Source organism: Paramormyrops kingsleyae, chromosome 2, assembly GCF_048594095.1.
Source record: "Paramormyrops kingsleyae isolate MSU_618 chromosome 2, PKINGS_0.4, whole genome shotgun sequence".
Lineage (NCBI taxonomy): Eukaryota > Metazoa > Chordata > Actinopteri > Osteoglossiformes > Mormyridae > Paramormyrops > Paramormyrops kingsleyae.
The window spans coordinates 20,886,124-20,903,697 of NC_132798.1; the positions used below are offsets into that span (position 1 = coordinate 20,886,124).

General features: G+C 49.5%; 1 protein-coding gene across 2 annotated transcripts in view; it reads right to left on the reverse strand.

The window, feature by feature from the left end:
* Window positions 1-312: 312 nt before the first annotated feature.
* The window catches only part of LOC111858721 (paxillin-like), a 33,216-nt gene continuing 15,954 nt past the window's right edge, over window positions 313-17,574 (reverse strand). Inside the window, exons 2-14 of one of the 2 annotated variants that reach the window (XM_072707836.1) lie at window positions 15,679-15,887; window positions 14,740-14,819; window positions 14,049-14,185; window positions 13,521-13,713; window positions 13,035-13,170; window positions 10,941-11,975; window positions 9,710-9,976; window positions 9,100-9,522; window positions 7,830-8,006; window positions 5,502-5,675; window positions 4,458-4,539; window positions 3,969-4,117; window positions 313-3,739 (exon numbers count right to left, since the gene is read on the reverse strand). In XM_072707836.1, the coding sequence (XP_072563937.1) occupies window positions 3,473-3,739; window positions 3,969-4,117; window positions 4,458-4,539; window positions 5,502-5,675; window positions 7,830-8,006; window positions 9,100-9,522; window positions 9,710-9,976; window positions 10,941-11,975; window positions 13,035-13,170; window positions 13,521-13,713; window positions 14,049-14,185; window positions 14,740-14,819; window positions 15,679-15,887 (3,329 nt within the window). In that variant the 3' untranslated portion in view covers window positions 313-3,472. The remainder of the gene's footprint in view (window positions 3,740-3,968; window positions 4,118-4,457; window positions 4,540-5,501; window positions 5,676-7,829; window positions 8,007-9,099; window positions 9,523-9,709; window positions 9,977-10,940; window positions 11,976-13,034; window positions 13,171-13,520; window positions 13,714-14,048; window positions 14,186-14,739; window positions 14,820-15,678; window positions 15,888-17,574) is intronic. The other variant, XM_072707837.1, reaches the window with a different exon arrangement.

Genomic DNA, 17,574 nt, shown 5'->3' on the forward strand with positions numbered 1-17,574 from the left:
TTGAGTAATTAAGCATAACTCCTTAGTAGTTAATAGTACCAATTTAGGTGTTAATGAAGCACTACTCCTTTGTTGCTGCTTACTTCCTGCATATTTACCTGTTAACTACTGAACAGTATTATAAAGTGTTACCGCTTTCACTTAATCTTTGTTCTTACGCCATTAGACAAAATGCACACGAATTCAAGCTGATCTAACTGTTAACCCAGTCAGTGTTTACTCAAATATGCCACTTTCTTTTAAATTTAGCTTTTAATGCTTAGCATATTTAATTGGTTGCGGTCTGAGAATAAACACCATCTGAAAAACTGGTACCAAAAAGCTTGTTTTTATTGAGTTAATCACAGAAAATTAAATGAATCAGTGATCGCAATTGACAGACTGAATGTCATTTAAAAAAGGCTCTTACTTTTGGCCTGATAAGCAAGATAAAGGGAAAAAAAAAATCAAGATAATCTGTGTAATTCATATAAGTTTAAAGGTGAGGTTTTAAATAGATTCCAGAAATCATAGGAAGTTTAAAAGCAAAAAAAATAAATCAGTCCTAAAGTAACTGGTTTAATAAAATAAAGCTAGAGAACCTTTTTAGGAATTTGTCCAGTGCAGGAACATTAACCTGGAAACCTTCACTAGCTGGCCAGTATAAAAGAGTGCCGTCTTTGTACCCAGGCAGATGCTCCCTGGCACACTGCATCTTCCCTTAGCCACTCAGAAAAAATGCAGGTGTGGCCTGAGGCCCTCCACAGGTCCTTTCCGGCATGGCGATGAATGTCGGACATAGCGGATTCACTCTGAGGCAGGCCGGATGTGCCAGTATGCCCGTCTGCATTGATACAGTGAAAGCGGCTGCTGAGTGCCCACCGTGAGGGCCTTAAAGAGGCAGCCCATCCTTTTAAAGCTACTTCCGCTCCACGCCTTCCAGTGGATTAACAGACCCAAATGGAAAGCTGCCAATTACTGGCCTCTTCTGCTGATGACATCGTGATGGCCTGACCAATCCGCTTGTAGCAGGAATCTGGCAGCTCAGCTCGCCAGCTGCACACAGTGTAATAGACATTGCATTGAAACTTTGGCACAACTGCTTATTTAGCTACTTACAAATAGGTAATGGCTTTTCTTCACAGCACTAAATCTGTCGGTGATTTATATTTCCAGCCTGGTTTTAGTATAAAAAACACATTAAAATTCTCCAAGTCAGCCAGTCACTTCAAAGGGGGAGTGTTTCCATTTTTCTAATATGAAATTGCAATTTCAGATGTATCAATTGTAAGCTTCGAATATAGAAAAACATTTAAACTGGTCACAAGTAAAGTATAAACAGAGATTCAAGTTCGCTTCCATAATGCTTTTACCTGAATATTACACACTGTCTGCAGGATATTTCTGTGACCTTCAGATGGGCTTCAAGAAAGGTTTAGGATACATACCTTACTTCATTTTTTTCATACCCTTAAGTTTTACTGTAATGAATATGACTAAATTATACTCCAATCATTATTATGTTTTAAAAGGAACTTAAATGCCTGAATGAATGTTTAAGACTTCATAAAATTCTCGGCAAATGAAGCATACAGAGATTGTTTACAACACAAAACAAGAAAAGTGTAATTAAAAAGAAACAGCAGTATTGCTCAGGGATGGCCTTGTGTTACCAGTAGGAGAGCAAGATAGAAAACAAAATATTCTATTTACCCACAAGAAAACAGAGAATCATGGGAGAGACATGTACAGTGACATAACTGCCATCTCCACAGCAATTAGTTTCTACAGAAGGTAAAATCGAGGTTCCAATTCACAAGAGTGGTTCTCCATTAAACATAAATTACACCTGTAGCTAATATATTTCGGTTCTGCATTCTGTATAGAACATCAAGAATATATAAAAACAGCATTTTATAAAGTTCTCCAAAATGTGTATTAACAGAAAATATAATGTTATATCTGATCGGTCTCTATGCTGAACTTACTGTAGTCATAGGAAGCTGACTTATTGTGTTTTGATGAGTTGTTTCCCGAATCATGGACACAGCACCCACCCCACCCTATTAAAAATTCACATTTCTGACTGGTACGAGACCTCAGGGCTCAAACGAGTTTGTTAAAGGAAGCACAAAGTAGAAGGGGGTCACCTCGCTTTCGGGGAGATTAGACAGCCCTGTTGAGGACGGTGTGCTGACAGTAAGCGTCGGAAAGCAGCCTTTTTTATTGCTATGATTTCGGTGAAGAAGTAACATGGACCTTGTGCTCTACGTCCAAAAGAATTAAAAGCATGGTGTTACGCCCCTCTTTGGGTTTTTGTTTATTTTGTTTAGGGCTGCATTATAGGTTTTCTTAGATTGCAGGCGGTGGTTTCAATCTCTAATTGTTTACAGGTGAGACCTGTTGGATGGGTGGAGTTTTCCCTACTAAAGCCCTGGGCCCTGGGTCTACCTGGACCGGAGAGAGATTTGTAGGATATTCGATGCCACGCTGAGTGTTCCTGCTGCTGAGTTTTTTGTTGAGTTGATCTTTTGTTTTGTTGTTCTCTCGTGGTTCCTGGACATTTGCGTTGGTGTTTATATTTATTATTTGTTGTAAAATAAAAACCCTAAAACCAGTCGGTTTTGGTTTTGTTTATGTTGCGGTCATTGCTTTGGCATGGCACCTGGAAAAAACACAAGTAGTCCTGCCTGTGTCTGAGAATCTGGATCTGAATACTTTTACACTTATTCTAGATATCTGCATACATTTAATTCTCTTTCTTATAAATTCTGTAGTAAAATTGTAGAAAAGAATCACCTTTACATATTGACCAAACCATGTGGCCAGTTGGAAAGACAGAACTAACAAGGGTTTCAGAAGAGCTTCTGGAAGTTGCAACATCATCTATAAGGTGGGCAGCTTCCACCCAGTTTGTGTGTGAACTTGGTACAGAAATACACGCGATCAGTGTCCCGCTGCCCCAAGACCATCAAATCTCATTTTAGCTACATTTGTTTTCTCTCTTCTCAAAAGCCAACAATGCAACGAGAAGCTTTCTAAAGGGCTTCCACTGGCTCAGCTGAGAGTGTTAAATCACATCGCAGGACATCACAGGGCTACAGAGTTAAAACCTAATTTGTCCAACTGAACTGAGCAAAATATTTAAAACACCTCTGCCAGTGTCCAACACACACACTGAACCAGTGAGCAGAGACCACCTGGCCCGCGATGCATTTCCACATCTGTCTGCTACACCTGACCTGTCCCACCTCCATCACATTCCAAAGCAAACTAAGTCATTTTGGTAATTCCTCGATTCCTGATCTTTGGAACATCTCCTGACCCACTGGATCTGAGCAGTCCCCCCTCCCCAGTAGAGGGCGCTCACATTTCAAGACGACACAAAACCTGCTCCCCCATGCTGAACAGTAACCCCAGCTCGCCCACTGCAGAGGGTCACGCCGGTACACACACACGCACACGTACACGCATCCACCCGCTTCCCTGCCCTCTAGCTGAAGAGCTTGACGAAGCAGGTCTGACAGTAGGGCTTGTCGTTCTGCTCCTTGAAGGTGCCTTTGTTGAGCTGCTTGAGGCAGAAGGCACAGACGAAGTGCTCGGGGTGGAACTTCCGACCCATGGCGGTGATGCAGCGGCCCGTGATTGGCTTCTGGCAGCCGGAGCACAGCGAGCCGCGCCGCTCGTGGTAGTGCGACTCACAGTACGGCTGGCCCTCGTGCTCGAAGAAGCTGCCATTCACAAAAGGCGTGAAGCACTCCTGCAAGACAGACATGTGGGAGACGGGTATGGTGAACAAGCATGTACTGATGCTACCGTGAACAGCCCAGGAACCAAAATCTTATCCGGTAAACAGTACCTCTTGAGGGTTCCATGTGCGCATGCTTGCACAAACTCCCTCACTAACCTAGCACACACACTTGCCTCCCTCACTAACCCTGCTCACACACTCACACACACACACACACACACACGTGTGCCTCCCTCACCCTGCACACAAAGCACTCCGGGTGCCAGAGTGCATTCAGGGCAGAGATGTAGTTCTCCAGGATGGCTCGAGCACAGCCCCCACACTTGGGGGCAAACATGTCAAAGTAATCCTTCCTGCAGTACGCCTTGCCGTCCTTCTCATGGAAGCCTGGGGGCGTGACCGACAGACCAGAACACAGATTATACATTATGCTGTGGATGCACATGTCAACAAGTGGCTGATCAGAGTTACAGACATGCACTGTCACAGTTGCTGTTTTTATGAGCCAGTTGGAAGGAGGGATGGATGGAGCAGGCATATTGATTGACAACAAGATGACTAACCAATTAAAATAATGCATTTAAACAGCAGAAAGGCTAAAGCTGTCTAATGCCGTGTGACATACTGCGGGGGAAAACCTGGCCCAAGGCTTTTCCCCATTTAGAATGTGACCTAATTTAGTTAATTGGGGGGACTGTGTGGGTGAGGTAGAGAATGACAGACTTACCCTCCGGGCCAAAGAAGGCTCCACACTGGGCACAGAAGAAGTGCTCAGGGTGCCAGGTCTTCTCCAGAGCCGTTACCACTTTCTGTAGGCAGGTGTACCGATGCGCAAAGGTCATCGCATGGCGCTACAACAGCACAGCCTAGCCACCGACATGCAAGCCGCACAGAACGAGCTACCAGCAGAGGGCAGCGTGGCCACGCGGGAGCCGCATGGGAGGAGGCTTGGAATGCAGAGGTTAGCTCATGTTTTCCACACTTGACAGAATTCCAGAGCTGTTACACTACGGCCTTGATGGGGACACAGTCAAGGGAGCGGGTGAGCAGTGGCGAAGTCAGACTCGGCACAATAACCCTCCAGGACGGACCGGCCTTGAATTATCAAGCTGCTACAGCCGGGACGCCATTAAGTCCGCGGCACCCAGACCTGTGTGTTGTCCTGCAAGTGTGTGCGAGAGTGCAGCAGGAAGCGCTGTGTTGTACACGTCTGTGTGTGTGGTCAAATGTCCCCACAATATGATAAAAACCTGTTCTGTTTACACTGTGGGGACATTTTTTCCAATTCCCACAAGGGGAAATTCAATTTTATTAAAAGAAGGAAAAAAAAAAAAAAAACTAAAAATGCCAAAAGTCTTCTATATTGTTTGGTTACTTATGGTCAAGGTTAGGGGTTAAAGTTGTCATTGATGGGATTAGGGTTTTGCCCATAGAAATGAATGAACAGTGCTCACAAAAGATATGAGTACAGGTCTGTGTGTATGTGCGTGTGCATGCATATGTCATCACTGCCCATGAATGCATGAATCACAATCGCAATGGCTGTCTGGGGACCTAAACAGCACTGGGGGCTCTGCAATCTGGATATATTTACTCAATGACACATGCTGATAAAACTGCACCGGGCTGGAGTGGGGATCTTGTCTGCAGGAACCCCTAGCTGCACACCATCACAGCCAGCCAGTCGCAGGGCTGCGCTCTCGGGGAAGGAACACGGGCAGATTAATCCTGACTGATACACAGTGCTACTTAATGCACGGGGCAGACTTACATCCAGGATGGGGCCGTTGCAGTAGTAGCAGCGGGGCGAGAACAGGGAGTGGTAGTCCCTCTCGCAGTATGGCTGCCCCTCACGCTCAAAGAAATTGCGAGAGCCAATCTCTTCCTGGCAGTGCGTGCACACAAAGTGCTCTGGGTGCCATGTCCTGCCCATCGCCGTGACAACCTGCGAGGGTGGGGAGGAGGTCAGGCAGGACAAAGGAGGGAGAGGAAAAGAGGGAAAAGGACAACAGCTCTGGGGTGAGAAGGCTGTGGGTGTCAGAGTGTCTCATGCATACAGCTGAATGGAGGGACTATAAGTACCATGTGTCTCTGGTGGAGGCAGAGGATGCGCTGTGTGTCTGTCTGTGTGTCTGCGTGTCTGTCTGTGTGTCTGTCTGTGTGTCTGCGTGTTTCTGTCTGTCTGCGTGTTTCTGTCTGTATGTGTGTCTGCGTGTCTGTCTGTGTGTCTGTCTGTGTGTCTGCGTGTCTGTCTGTGTGTCTGTCTGTGTGTCTGCGTGTTTCTGTCTGTATGTGTGTCTGCGTGTCTGTATGTGTGTCTGCGTGTCTGTCTGTGTGTCTGTCTGTGTGTCTGCGTGTCTGTCTGTGTGTCTGTCTGTGTGTCTGCGTGTTTCTGTCTGTATGTGTGTCTGCATGTCTGTCTGTGTGTCTGCGTGTTTCTGTCTGTCTGCGTGTCTGTCTGCGTGTCTGTCTGTATGTGTGTTCTGTGTGTGTGTCTGTGTGTCTGCGTGTCTGTCTGTGTCTGCGTGTTTCTGTCTGTATGTGTGTCTGCGTGTCTGTCTGTGTGTCTGCGTGTTTCTGTCTGTCTGTGTGTCTGCGTGTCTGTCTGCGTGTCTGTCTGTATGTTCTGTGTGTGTGTCTGCGTGTCTGTCTGCGTGTCTGTCTGTATGTGTGTTCTGTGTGTGTGTCTGCGTGTCTGTCTGCGTGTCTGTCTGTATGTGTGTTCTGTGTGTGTGTCTGCGTGTCTGTCTGCGTGTTTCTGTCTGTCTGTGTGTCTGCGTGTGTGTCTGTGTGTCTGCGTGTTTTTGTCTGTCTGTGTGTCTGCGTGTCTGTCTGTGTGTCTGCGTGTCTGTCTGTGTGTCTGCGTGTGTGTCTGTGTGTCTGCGTGTGTGTCTGCGTGTTTCTGTCTGTATGTGTGTCTGCATGTCTGTCTGTGTGTCTGCGTGTTTCTGTCTGTCTGCGTGTCTGTCTGCGTGTCTGTCTGTATGTGTGTTCTGTGTGTGTGTCTGCGTGTCTGTCTGCGTGTCTGTCTGTATGTGTGTTCTGTGTGTGTGTCTGCGTGTCTGTCTGCGTGTTTCTGTCTGTCTGTGTGTCTGCGTGTGTGTCTGCGTGTTTCTGTCTGTCTGTGTGTCTGCGTGTCTGTCTGTGTGTCTGTCTGTGTGTCTGCGTGTTTCTGTCTGTCTGTGTGTCTGCGTGTCTGTCTGTGTGTCTGTCTGTGTGTCTGCGTGTCTGTCTGCGTGTCTGTCTGTGTGTCTGTCTGTGTGTCTGCGTGTCTGTCTGTGTGTCTGCGTGTTTCTGTCTGTATGTGTGTCTGCGTGTCTGTCTGTGTGTCTGCGTGTTTCTGTCTGTATGTGTGTCTGCGTGTGTGTGTGTGTCTGCGTGTTTCTGTCTGTCTGTGTGTCTGCGTGTTTCTGTCTGTCTGTCTGCGTGTCTGTCTGTATGTGTGTTCTGTGTGTGTGTCTGCGTGTCTGTCTGTATGTGTGTTCTGTGTGTGTGTCTGCGTGTCTGTCTGTGTGTCTGCGTGTTTCTGTCTGTATGTGTGTCTGCGTGTCTGTCTGTATGTGTGTTCTGTGTGTGTGTCTGCGTGTCTGTCTGCGTGTCTGTCTGTATGTGTGTTCTGTGTGTGTGTCTGCGTGTCTGTCTGCGTGTCTGTCTGTATGTGTGTTCTGTGTGTGTGTCTGCGTGTCTGTCTGCGTGTCTGTCTGTGTGTCTGCGTGTTTCTGTCTGTCTGTGTGTCTGCGTGTTTCTGTCTGTCTGTGTGTCTGCGTGTCTGTCTGTGTGTCCGTCTGTGTGTCTGCGTGTCCGTCTGTGTGTCTGCGTGTTTCTGTCTGTATGTGTGTCTGCGTGTCTGTCTGTGTGTCTGCGTGTTTCTGTCTGTCTGTGTGTCTGCGTGTTTCTGTCTGTCTGTCTGCGTGTCTGTCTGTGTGTCTGCCTGCGTGTCTGTCTCTCCGTCTGTCTGTATGTCTGTCAGTCTGTGTGTCTGCGTGTCTGTCTGTGTGTCTGCGTGTCTGTCTGTGTGTCTGCGTGTCTGTCTGCGTGTCTGTCTCTCCGTCTGTCTGTATGTCTGTCAGTCTGTGTAGGCTCAAAGCGGCGCCCTCACCTGGCCGGCGATGGGTTTGCTGCAGGCCCCACACACGCCCTTGGCTAGAGTCCGCACTCCCAGCCGGTTCAGGTCTGATTGCAGGCTACCCAGCATGTTGTCCAGCTTGTTGACCTCTTTGGGGGGGGCGCCGCTGCTGCCGGTTGGGGATCCTGCACTTTTCCCCTGGGCCATGATCTGTGGGCGGGAGGGTTGGGGTGAGTTGCCTGGTGAGTTACACAACAGAGGTGTGCTTCTCACACACGGCTCACGCCCCGCAGGCTGAACACACTCAGCAGGACTCCGAACGCATAAACGGATCAGACCTTCACCACAGATACTGTGCTTGCTCCATCGGGAATGTGCCACCTACAGTAATGGCATTTGTTTCAGATGTGAAATCCTATAAATAGTCACTGTAGACAAGTTCAGACACACTACATTCATAAACCACACACAGAGAAGTCAAACCGCCTGATAAATAATGAATGGACACACAGCGGATGTCTGATTTACCAGAATATGCATCTTTACTGCAGGAATAGCAGGACATGCCGTTTCAGCAGGAATGCCGAGCTACTTTGTACGTATGAGTTTCCTTTGGCGCTCGGGGGTCTGGGTCAGCATTACAAAGCCCCCCCGCCCACCGATTGCAGGGAGCAGTGTAGCTACAATCCGCTTGTTTGATGGTGGTGAATTTAAGTTGACTTGGCAGTGAAATGAAATGCTATTTAATAACAGTAGTAGTAATAAAAATAATAAGAGGAAGAAGAGAATCGATAGATATCATAGAGCCGAACACGAAGTGGGGAGCTGCCTGGGTAGATGCTCTGCCACCTCACGGACACCTCCGGCCCTAGCCCCCCGGCCCTAGCCCCCCGGCCCTAGCCCCCCGGCCTGACTCATGCGCCCACACTGGGTTCCATTCCCCTAAAAATACCCCACCAGCTTTGTCTCACTTCCACGCTCCTTCCTAGTGACAGCACAGAGTCACATGGTCACTTTGAATCACATTCCATGTGCAGCTTAAATATCAGGGGGTTTTTCAGTTCAGCTGCTGATCTGCTGCATTTCGTCTTGCCTTCACAGCAAAAAGTGGTTTCTCACACAGACTTCTAAATGTTTTTTTATGAGATACATATTATATCCCCAACCAGTAGAGGGCTCCACACAGAAAATAAGTACTGCCAGTGATCAAAAGTCTACACATGCTTGTCAGCACTTATTGGCTTCGCTGACACTCAAACGTGCAGCCCATCAGGACAGGGTAGAGGAAGGCAGAGTCCCATGCCTGCATTGGAGGAAACAGAGCGTCCTCCTCAGTCTGGACCGCAGTGGACACCAGGACCCTGGGGGCAGCAGGAGTAGGTTGAACCAATGGGTGATGAGGAGGCTGGGCTGTGGAGACAGGGACTGGGGGCTCTGCTGGTCTGGGGACATAAGGGGGTGGCAGGGGCTGTTTTGGGGGGCTGGGTGGGCTAGAAGGATTGGGGGAGTTCTGGGGCAAAGCCGGTGCTGGTGGCTTGGGGGGGAGAGGCTGAGGGACCGATGACGGGGGAGGAGGTGGAGGTGGAGGCACAGGAAGCTGAGCCTGTTTCACAGGAGGAGGCCTTTTTGGCTCTGCGATAGGAGGTTGGTGTAGAGGGGGTGGTGGGGATTGTGGAGGGGGGAGGACTTTCCTCTGTGGAACAGGAGATTCTGGTGGGATAATAATCTGGGGGAAACAACAGAAAGATCACATGAAGAAAAGCAAAGATAGCAGAAATAAGAGGGAAGATAGCAGACCGACTAAGAACATTGATGGCTACGGAAATGTGGCTGACTGTATCCTTAGCACCATAGGCTAACCATGATCAAACCTGCACTAGTTAGAGCTTCCATCATCCTACAGCAGCTGCTACCTTATCCACCTCCATGCTTGAGCTTTCCTCGCGAGTGCGGTGAGGTCTGGACATGACGACAACGCCTTCGGTGAGCCAGTCATCCTGCAGCCTCGGTCGACGCTCCTTGCGCCCAATTCCCAGCTTTCCCTGGAGCTCCTCGATCAGCTTGTCCTGGGAGCTGTTCTTGTGGAAGATGATGGGACCCATCTTGCGCCGAGGGTGGCCCTCGCGGAACATGGGGTGCACGTTGGACGTCTCTTTGGTACGGCAGATCACAGACTTGATCTAGGTTGTCAGAGTGCCATCAGGTGCTTGTGTCAAACAGACTCCTTTCCAGATCGATCTGTGGCACTTGTCGTAGCAGCGTACCGACACAGTTAGGAAACACAGCTGGAACACAGCTTAAGGTGCGTCCTACACGGCAGCCATGCAGTGCTCACGTGCTGGAGCTTCAGCCCCCCCCCCATCATACTGACAGCCTCCTCCAAACCAGTACAGTAAAGCGCAGGGAAATGTGGGTGGGGGTTGTGGCTGAAATATACGGAAATTCAAACCTGACAAGTTAGTGGGGCGGGAAAAAAAAAACACAGGTCATCCAAAATCATGCGGTAATTCCTCCATTTCAAACCCATTCGGAGCCCACATTAGCCATGTAAAAAACGGGCGTGATTCTGCCTCGAATCAATGGAGATGAGCAGTGCTAGGACAAACACGGTGTGTGTGACACCATGAACTCAACAGAGGTGGCCTCTGGGGATTAGCCTATTAGTGGCTCCAGACACCATGTGTTGATGATGTCACCATGGAAGACTGGCGAGATCTCTGAGCATTTGCAGTAGTGGGGATCCTGTTCCGGGCAGATGCCATACACTGTGAATGTGCATAAAGGCATAAGAAACCCCAAACTAAACAGAATAAGACCTTCCCAGCTCAAGGAAACCAACAAAGGCACACATGCCCATGTCGGGGGAGATTGCGGGGGGGCAAGGGGGGGTAGTGCTGTGTGACAGTGCAGGGCATGCTTCCTATCTGCCAGGATATAATCCACACGCAAATATAGACCATGGCATCTGCTGGGACAGACGTGTCATACTTAGGAAAGTGGATCCAAGTGACCGGGGATAATTTTGGAGAGGACCTGACCCGGCGTGTTATTATTATATAATGGCAAACGCAGCCTCACCACGCAAGCGGCTGTGAGTTCATGTCAGACTGCAGGCACGAAACGGGCATCCGGGCGGCACCATACGTGGCCAGAAGCAGACACCCTCTCCACGGCTGACGGCTGCAGCAGGGGCAGCTCGAGTTGGTCTTCCGGCGTGGAAGGAGGGTAGGTGTCCATCCAGCTGGTGTCCATCGCATCCATCTCATCCCTTAGCTCCAGCTCCACCCAGTCCAGCAGCTCTCTCCCGTACTCTGTCGCCGCGGTTGCTTCTAAACCCTCCGTCCCAGTGTACATATCAGGCAGTACGTCCCTCCGGTCCATAGCCAGCATGGGTGCCTCATGTATCTCCTGCAACGGCTCCACCGGCATCTCCGAGGCTGCAAAGCTCACAGACAGCAGCTTATCCAGGGCCTCATCCAACCAGGGTTCTTGGGCGGCAGGGTGCGTTACCCTGGGCTCCACTGCACACGCTGGCTGCTTGCCGACTGCTGGTGCGTCAGAGACACCAGGGGCAGGTGAGGGCTCAGACTTAAAAGTCGGGACGGGGGGGGGAGTGCGGGATGCGGCGCTCGAAGAGACCGGCGGGACTGGAGACTTCAGAGAAGCGACGGGAAGCGAGGACTCAAGCTGGGAAATGGGGCTCATAGCAGCTGGATAGACTGGAACACTAAAAGCTTTAGTAACAAGGGGAACTGTGGAGTCAACGGGGCTTTTAGAGAGAGCGGCGTCACCGGGCAGGTTGCTGGGACCTGCGACAGTGCGAGCAGGGGCCACGGAGTCTGAAAGAACCACCAACGACTCCAGGCGGGAGAGCAGCATGGAGGCCGAAACGTCAATAATGGCATCGCTCTCGGGCTCTTTGCTTCTAGGGATGGGGGAGCGTGAGAGTGGTGAACCCCGGGAGGCGGCCGAGGCGGGGGCCAGAGCTGGGCCCTCCACATCCACCACCCCCTCCTCTTCAATGTGCAAGAATTCCAGGGACCCTGGGTGGGGACGGAGGGGCAAATCGCGGGCAGGCTGACGGACTAGGCTGGCAGACGAGGGGGCAGAAAGGGCACTAGGGGGGGTAAAGGCCTGTTCAGGCATGGAATCCATGCCAAGAGACGCCAGTGAAGTGGGCTGAAGGATGAGCAGGAAGGAGAGGGAGAAAAGAAATGGAGAAATGAAGGGAAAGGAAAAGAGGAGAAAATACATTAAAAAGGAAACATGGGGACAGAAACAGGAGCAAATAAAACAAGAAAAGAAAATGGATTTTCTCCTGCTTGCACCAAATGTATCGAATGTGACAATTTAACTTTAGAAATCAGGCTGACCGACAGCTTTGTTAGGGGAAGATCTACCACTTCCACAGGTAAAAGGACAACAACGGTGACTCACAGTCCAACGAGCATCAAACCTGCACTTTTCTCTAAAGCAACTGAAGAGGAACTGAAAGCAATTATATTCCAAAAATAATGTGTCCACCAATCCTAAATTGTTCACATGATTTATGTACAGTTAGGTGTTGCATGTATGTCATGGAGAGGAGGGTTAGGGTTAGACAGGGGGCTCATTCAATTACAAAACCTTATCTCATCTCCTAATCCAAATACTGTGAATTATTAGCATGTGGATACTTCTACCTTGGTTGAAAACGCAGGATAAATAGAGTATTATTTAATACATGTAATATACCTCAAACATAGCTCAGTTACTCCTACTGGAAACCACAGAACAAATCTGAAAAATTAACCTAATAAGGATGGTGGTCAAACCCAAAGCTGGATGGGGAGACGATGTCACCTCAAAGGCCTGACCAATCACCAGGCGCCTCCTGTCAGGCTCCTCAAGGAAGGCAAAAAAAAAAGTGCCTTCGATCCCACAGCCAGCTGCAGCACTAACATGCACCGGCCCTTGGCCTTCCCTGAAATGCCAGATGCTGTGTTCCCAGGACTTTCTGGAGCCTTCTGACCAACACCCCCTACATTCAGTCACCAATAAATTGCCAGTACCGGTGGTATTTCCAGGAAATTCCCTGAGCTGAATGTTGATAAGGGAAAACCTTCTGGAATCCCAGAGAAGCAGACAAGAAACAGGCAAACGTGGCTGTAGGCCAAACCGCAGACACACACACACACACACACACACACACACACACACACACCCCGGCTCCCCATTCACACACACGCTGCTCGGCACCTTGAAGTCGGAAAGACAGGCCATGAGCTCATCCAGCTCCCTCGTGGCGGATGAGGCGGAGATCCGGGCTTGCTGCTGGGCAGGGGTCTCCTGGCCGTCGTCTGGGGGCTCGCCCCGCACCTCCAGGATTCCGGGCCTACAGAATGGCCCAGAGAGCCAGGACATCAGAAACTCTGCAACCGCTCAGCCGACTGCTAACTGCCCAGGTCAAGTGACAGAGCAGGGAGCCCACAAGCCTATGGTGACAACGGCTAGCCAGCTGAAGACTGCAGCTTTTCAGTACTGACAGGCAGGCAGGTGTCCCTGCGGACTCATTGTCTAAAACAGTTCCATTGGTCATACTACCAAAATTCCTATTCTGTGCCAAACTTATCCCATATTTAAACGAGTGTGGCTTCAGAGGCTGGATGAGTCATAGCCAAACAATCCTCAGTGGGCCTGCTGTGCAGGGCATGCTGGGCAAGGGTCAAAGGTCACAGTGCTTACGTGGGACTGGGCACGGAGCTTTCCAGCTCATCCAGGAGGCTCTCCACACTGGGCCGTACTTCATCGACGCTGCGGGCCCCGTTGCGCCTGGGTTTCTCTGTGGTGGGCGGAGCTGACTTGACAGGGGTGGAGCCTCCGTTCTCCTGAATGTAGTAGGTGGTGCTGATGGATGGCAAAGGGGGTGGGGCCTCTTCTAAGGGCAGAGACCACAGAGACATTAAGATAAATACGACAGAGTCTGCCGGTCCTGGTCCTTCCAACCCATAGTATTACCTGGCTTCTGTCTGCTGTAAAATCATTGAAAAATGTATGCATTCTCGCAAATATATCTTTACCGTTATTGCTATTCTTCACTAAAAATTCAGCTGAGTGTGATGGAAAAACAGGGATTACTGGCAAAACTACTATGCTATTTTTCTGATACTATCATGAACAATCACAATAAAGGCAATGGCAATGTTACTATGATGACATGGAAACACAGCATCCCAGTAAGATTCTCTGGGCCCCTGGCACCCGCAGCCATACCTGTGGTGGGGAAGCAGGGCGTGCTCTGCTGCACAGCGTTCAGCTCTAGCAGCAGTCGGTCGAGCTCCGTCAGGTTGCTGCCCGCGTTGGAGTTCATGGCTGATGGGGCCTCGTGGCTCTTCTGCTTGTTGGGAAAGCTGGAGGTAGACAGACAGACAGACAGACAGACAGTCACACAAACATATAGAGGGAACAGCGAGGAGACAGACAGACAGTCACACAAACATATGGAGGGAACAGCGAGGAGACAGACAGACAGTCACACAAACATTTAGAGGGAACAGCGAGGAGACAGACAGAGAGTCACACAAACATATGGAGGGAACAGCGAGGAGACAGACAGACAGTCACACAAACATTTAGAGGGAACAGCGAGGAGACAGACAGACAGTCACACAAACATATGGAGGGAACAGCGAGGAGACAGACAGATAGTCACACAAACATATAGAGGGAACAGCGAGGAGACAGACAGACAGTCACACAAACATATAGAGGGGCAGAGGGGTCACACATATACACCACAGACTCATTCACATATACATGCCTGAATACATATACACGCCCAGACACAGTCATAGCTACACACGCATACTCATACACACATTCAGACACATACCAACAGCCCCACACAATCACACAAACGGTGCAAAGACACAATTACATGTGGTCGGCCTGTAAATCTACACACCTGTAGACGTGATCCTCTTCAGTATGACAGGGAGGCGAGCTGCTACTGTCCTGGGACCTTTTCTGGGCTGAAGCAGGGTACTAACCCAGAGCATGAGAAGCACATTATGAAACACAATCACCAACAGACTCTACCATGCTATTATACTATCAATCGCTTTCCCCATTCACACAAAATGCTAACATCATCATATTCACATCATTCACATAATGCACTGTCATCGTATTAACCTCATTCACACAAAGCGCTAACGTCATCATATTTACCTCATTCAGACAAAACGCTAACGTCATCGTATTTACCTCATTCACACAAAGCGCTAATGTCATCGTATTTACCTCATTCACACAAAGCGCTAACGTCATCGTATTTACCTCATTCACACAAAGTGCTAACATCATCGTATTCACTTCATTTATACAAAGCACTGTCATCATATTCATCTCATTCAAAAAGCGCTAACGCTATCGAATTTACCTCATTCACACAAAGCGCTAACGTCATCATATTAACCTCATTCACACAAAGCGCTAACGTCATCATATTAACCTCATTCACACAATGCGCTAACGTCATCGTATTCATCTCATTCACTCGAAGCGCTAACGCCATCATATTCACCTTTCAAGGATTACCCACCTTGTATTCATATCCACTAAATTTCCGAGAATCATTATGGAATTTGCAGGTACTATATATTTACATTATATAAATAACCACTGTATATTAAACTGGTTAGCTATCATCTAGTAATATTGACATGTTAACAATTCTCTTCTGTTAACCATGATCTATTGAAATATTTTCAGAATTGTCGCATATTAATGACCATCTTGAGGGCTGTTACTGATGTTGTCATACTTATATTCGTATGGTCCTTCATCATTTACACATCACTCATCAGTTATCTGTTGGGGGGGGGCGGCATTTTTGACCCACCTGCTGAGAGGAGTGTTGTGAGTTGGGAGGGTCGAGTGAGTCGCCGTTCAGGGAGGCGGCGGAGGGCAGCAGGGGCTCTGGGGTCAGGGAGAGATCCTCCTGCTCCAGCTGGCCTCTTGGCAGAAAAGAGTATGGTGTTTCCTCAGTCAGCAGCGTAGGCCGCTTGGAGATGTGAGATGTGGTGGACTCCAGGTCCGCCAGCAGGGCATCTATGCGGTGGGAGACAAATGCACAATGATTGACAGCTCAGTGGCCCAATCCCATCTTTGATACCTGATTTCAGCATCAGCTGACCCCAGTGAGGTCACTGAGATACGTAGTCCATCCCGATTCGCAAACAGTGTGCCGTGCTGTTCTTGGTGGGGTCTGTAAATTTGATCAAAAGTTCACTCAGACACACTCACACACCCAGACAGTGTGACTCTGGGTCGGCCAGGGAACCCCAAGTACTTGGAGAAAACCCTCCAACGCTAGAGCCGAGCGCTGACAACATGAACACTTGAGCAGAGAGCCAGATATCTCATGTTGCACGGCATGTAAACACAGCTGCCTGGAGCAGGAAACAGCACAAGCTACAGACACCGACTCTCCTATTCTGGGATGGGCCCTACATGAAGACAGGTTTACAGAAAAAAGGCCAGTTGTGTGCTGTATGTGAGAGGGAAAGATATGGCATGTGTCTATCTGTGTGTGTGTCTATCTGTGTCTATCTGTGTCTGTATGTGTGTCTGTGTCTATCTGTGTGTGTGTCTGTGTGTGTCTGTATGTGTGTCTGTGTCTATCTGTGTGTGTGTCTGTGTCTCTCACTCCAAGCAGCTGCTGTTCCTCCCTCACACCAAACAAAGCCTCACCGTCCCTGGTGCCCAGTGTGCCATCACTACAGTGACCATTGCATGGGTCACGCCCCACACACACACACACACACACACACACACACACACACATACACACATGAACAGTTCTGTTTGCAGAGACCTCCAGCTGGCTTGCATGTGTGTGTGTGTGTGTGTGTGTGTGTTTGGGTGTCTGTGGGGGGGTTATCCCTTACCACATAACATGCCCCTTTTCGGATGGTTTAGGGGTGGTCCCTGCATGGTAAGTAAACCCCCACAGACAGAGAGACTCATGTGGCAGGCGTCACTGCAAAGGCGAGGTCAGGGGTGGGGGTGGGGGGGGGGGTGACAGACTGCCAGGGCCACAAAGCCCCTCTTAACAGCAGCCATTAAAGTCCCACAGATAAGGGCAGCACACGACAAGAACTCTGGGTCAGAACCACAGGGCCCGGACAGAACCGAGCGTCCAGGTGAAGCTTCCTGATGGGCCGTGAACTTGCCAGCTCCTAGGGACTAACCGGCCTGGTTATCGCTACTATAACCGTCCCAAAAAAAAAAAAGCCAGGAAGCACATTTTACTGCCATGTCCTGAAATGAGGCTTGGAAATACCCTCCCATCCTCAGGAATAACCCAAAATCCCGTCACGAGGGAATGGAAAGCATCTGAATAAAATCAACGGGTCAGAGCAGCTTGTCCCCCCACCCTCCACAAAGGGACCAGCAGGGGCAGTACTCACGTCCGTCAGCAGAGCGTCCAGCACCGGGGAGACAGGGAGAGTTTTTGGGAGAGGGTAGTGGCGGCTTCCCAGGAAGCATGGGGGGAGGGGCAGAAAGGCTGCTTATCTGCTCCCGCCCCCCCGCCTTTCTCCCTAGGCCGTGTCTCACTTTACAGTTGCCGGCCCGAGGGGGGGCTCTCTCACCGAGGTTGCCATACTGATCACCTGCTCTTAAAGGATCCTAGAACAGCTGCTTCTGAAGAGGCCTTCGATAACCCCTCACTCCAGGCACCTGAAATGCGAGCTGGGTCCACAGAGACCCAATCGGCCTCTGCAAAAGAGATGCC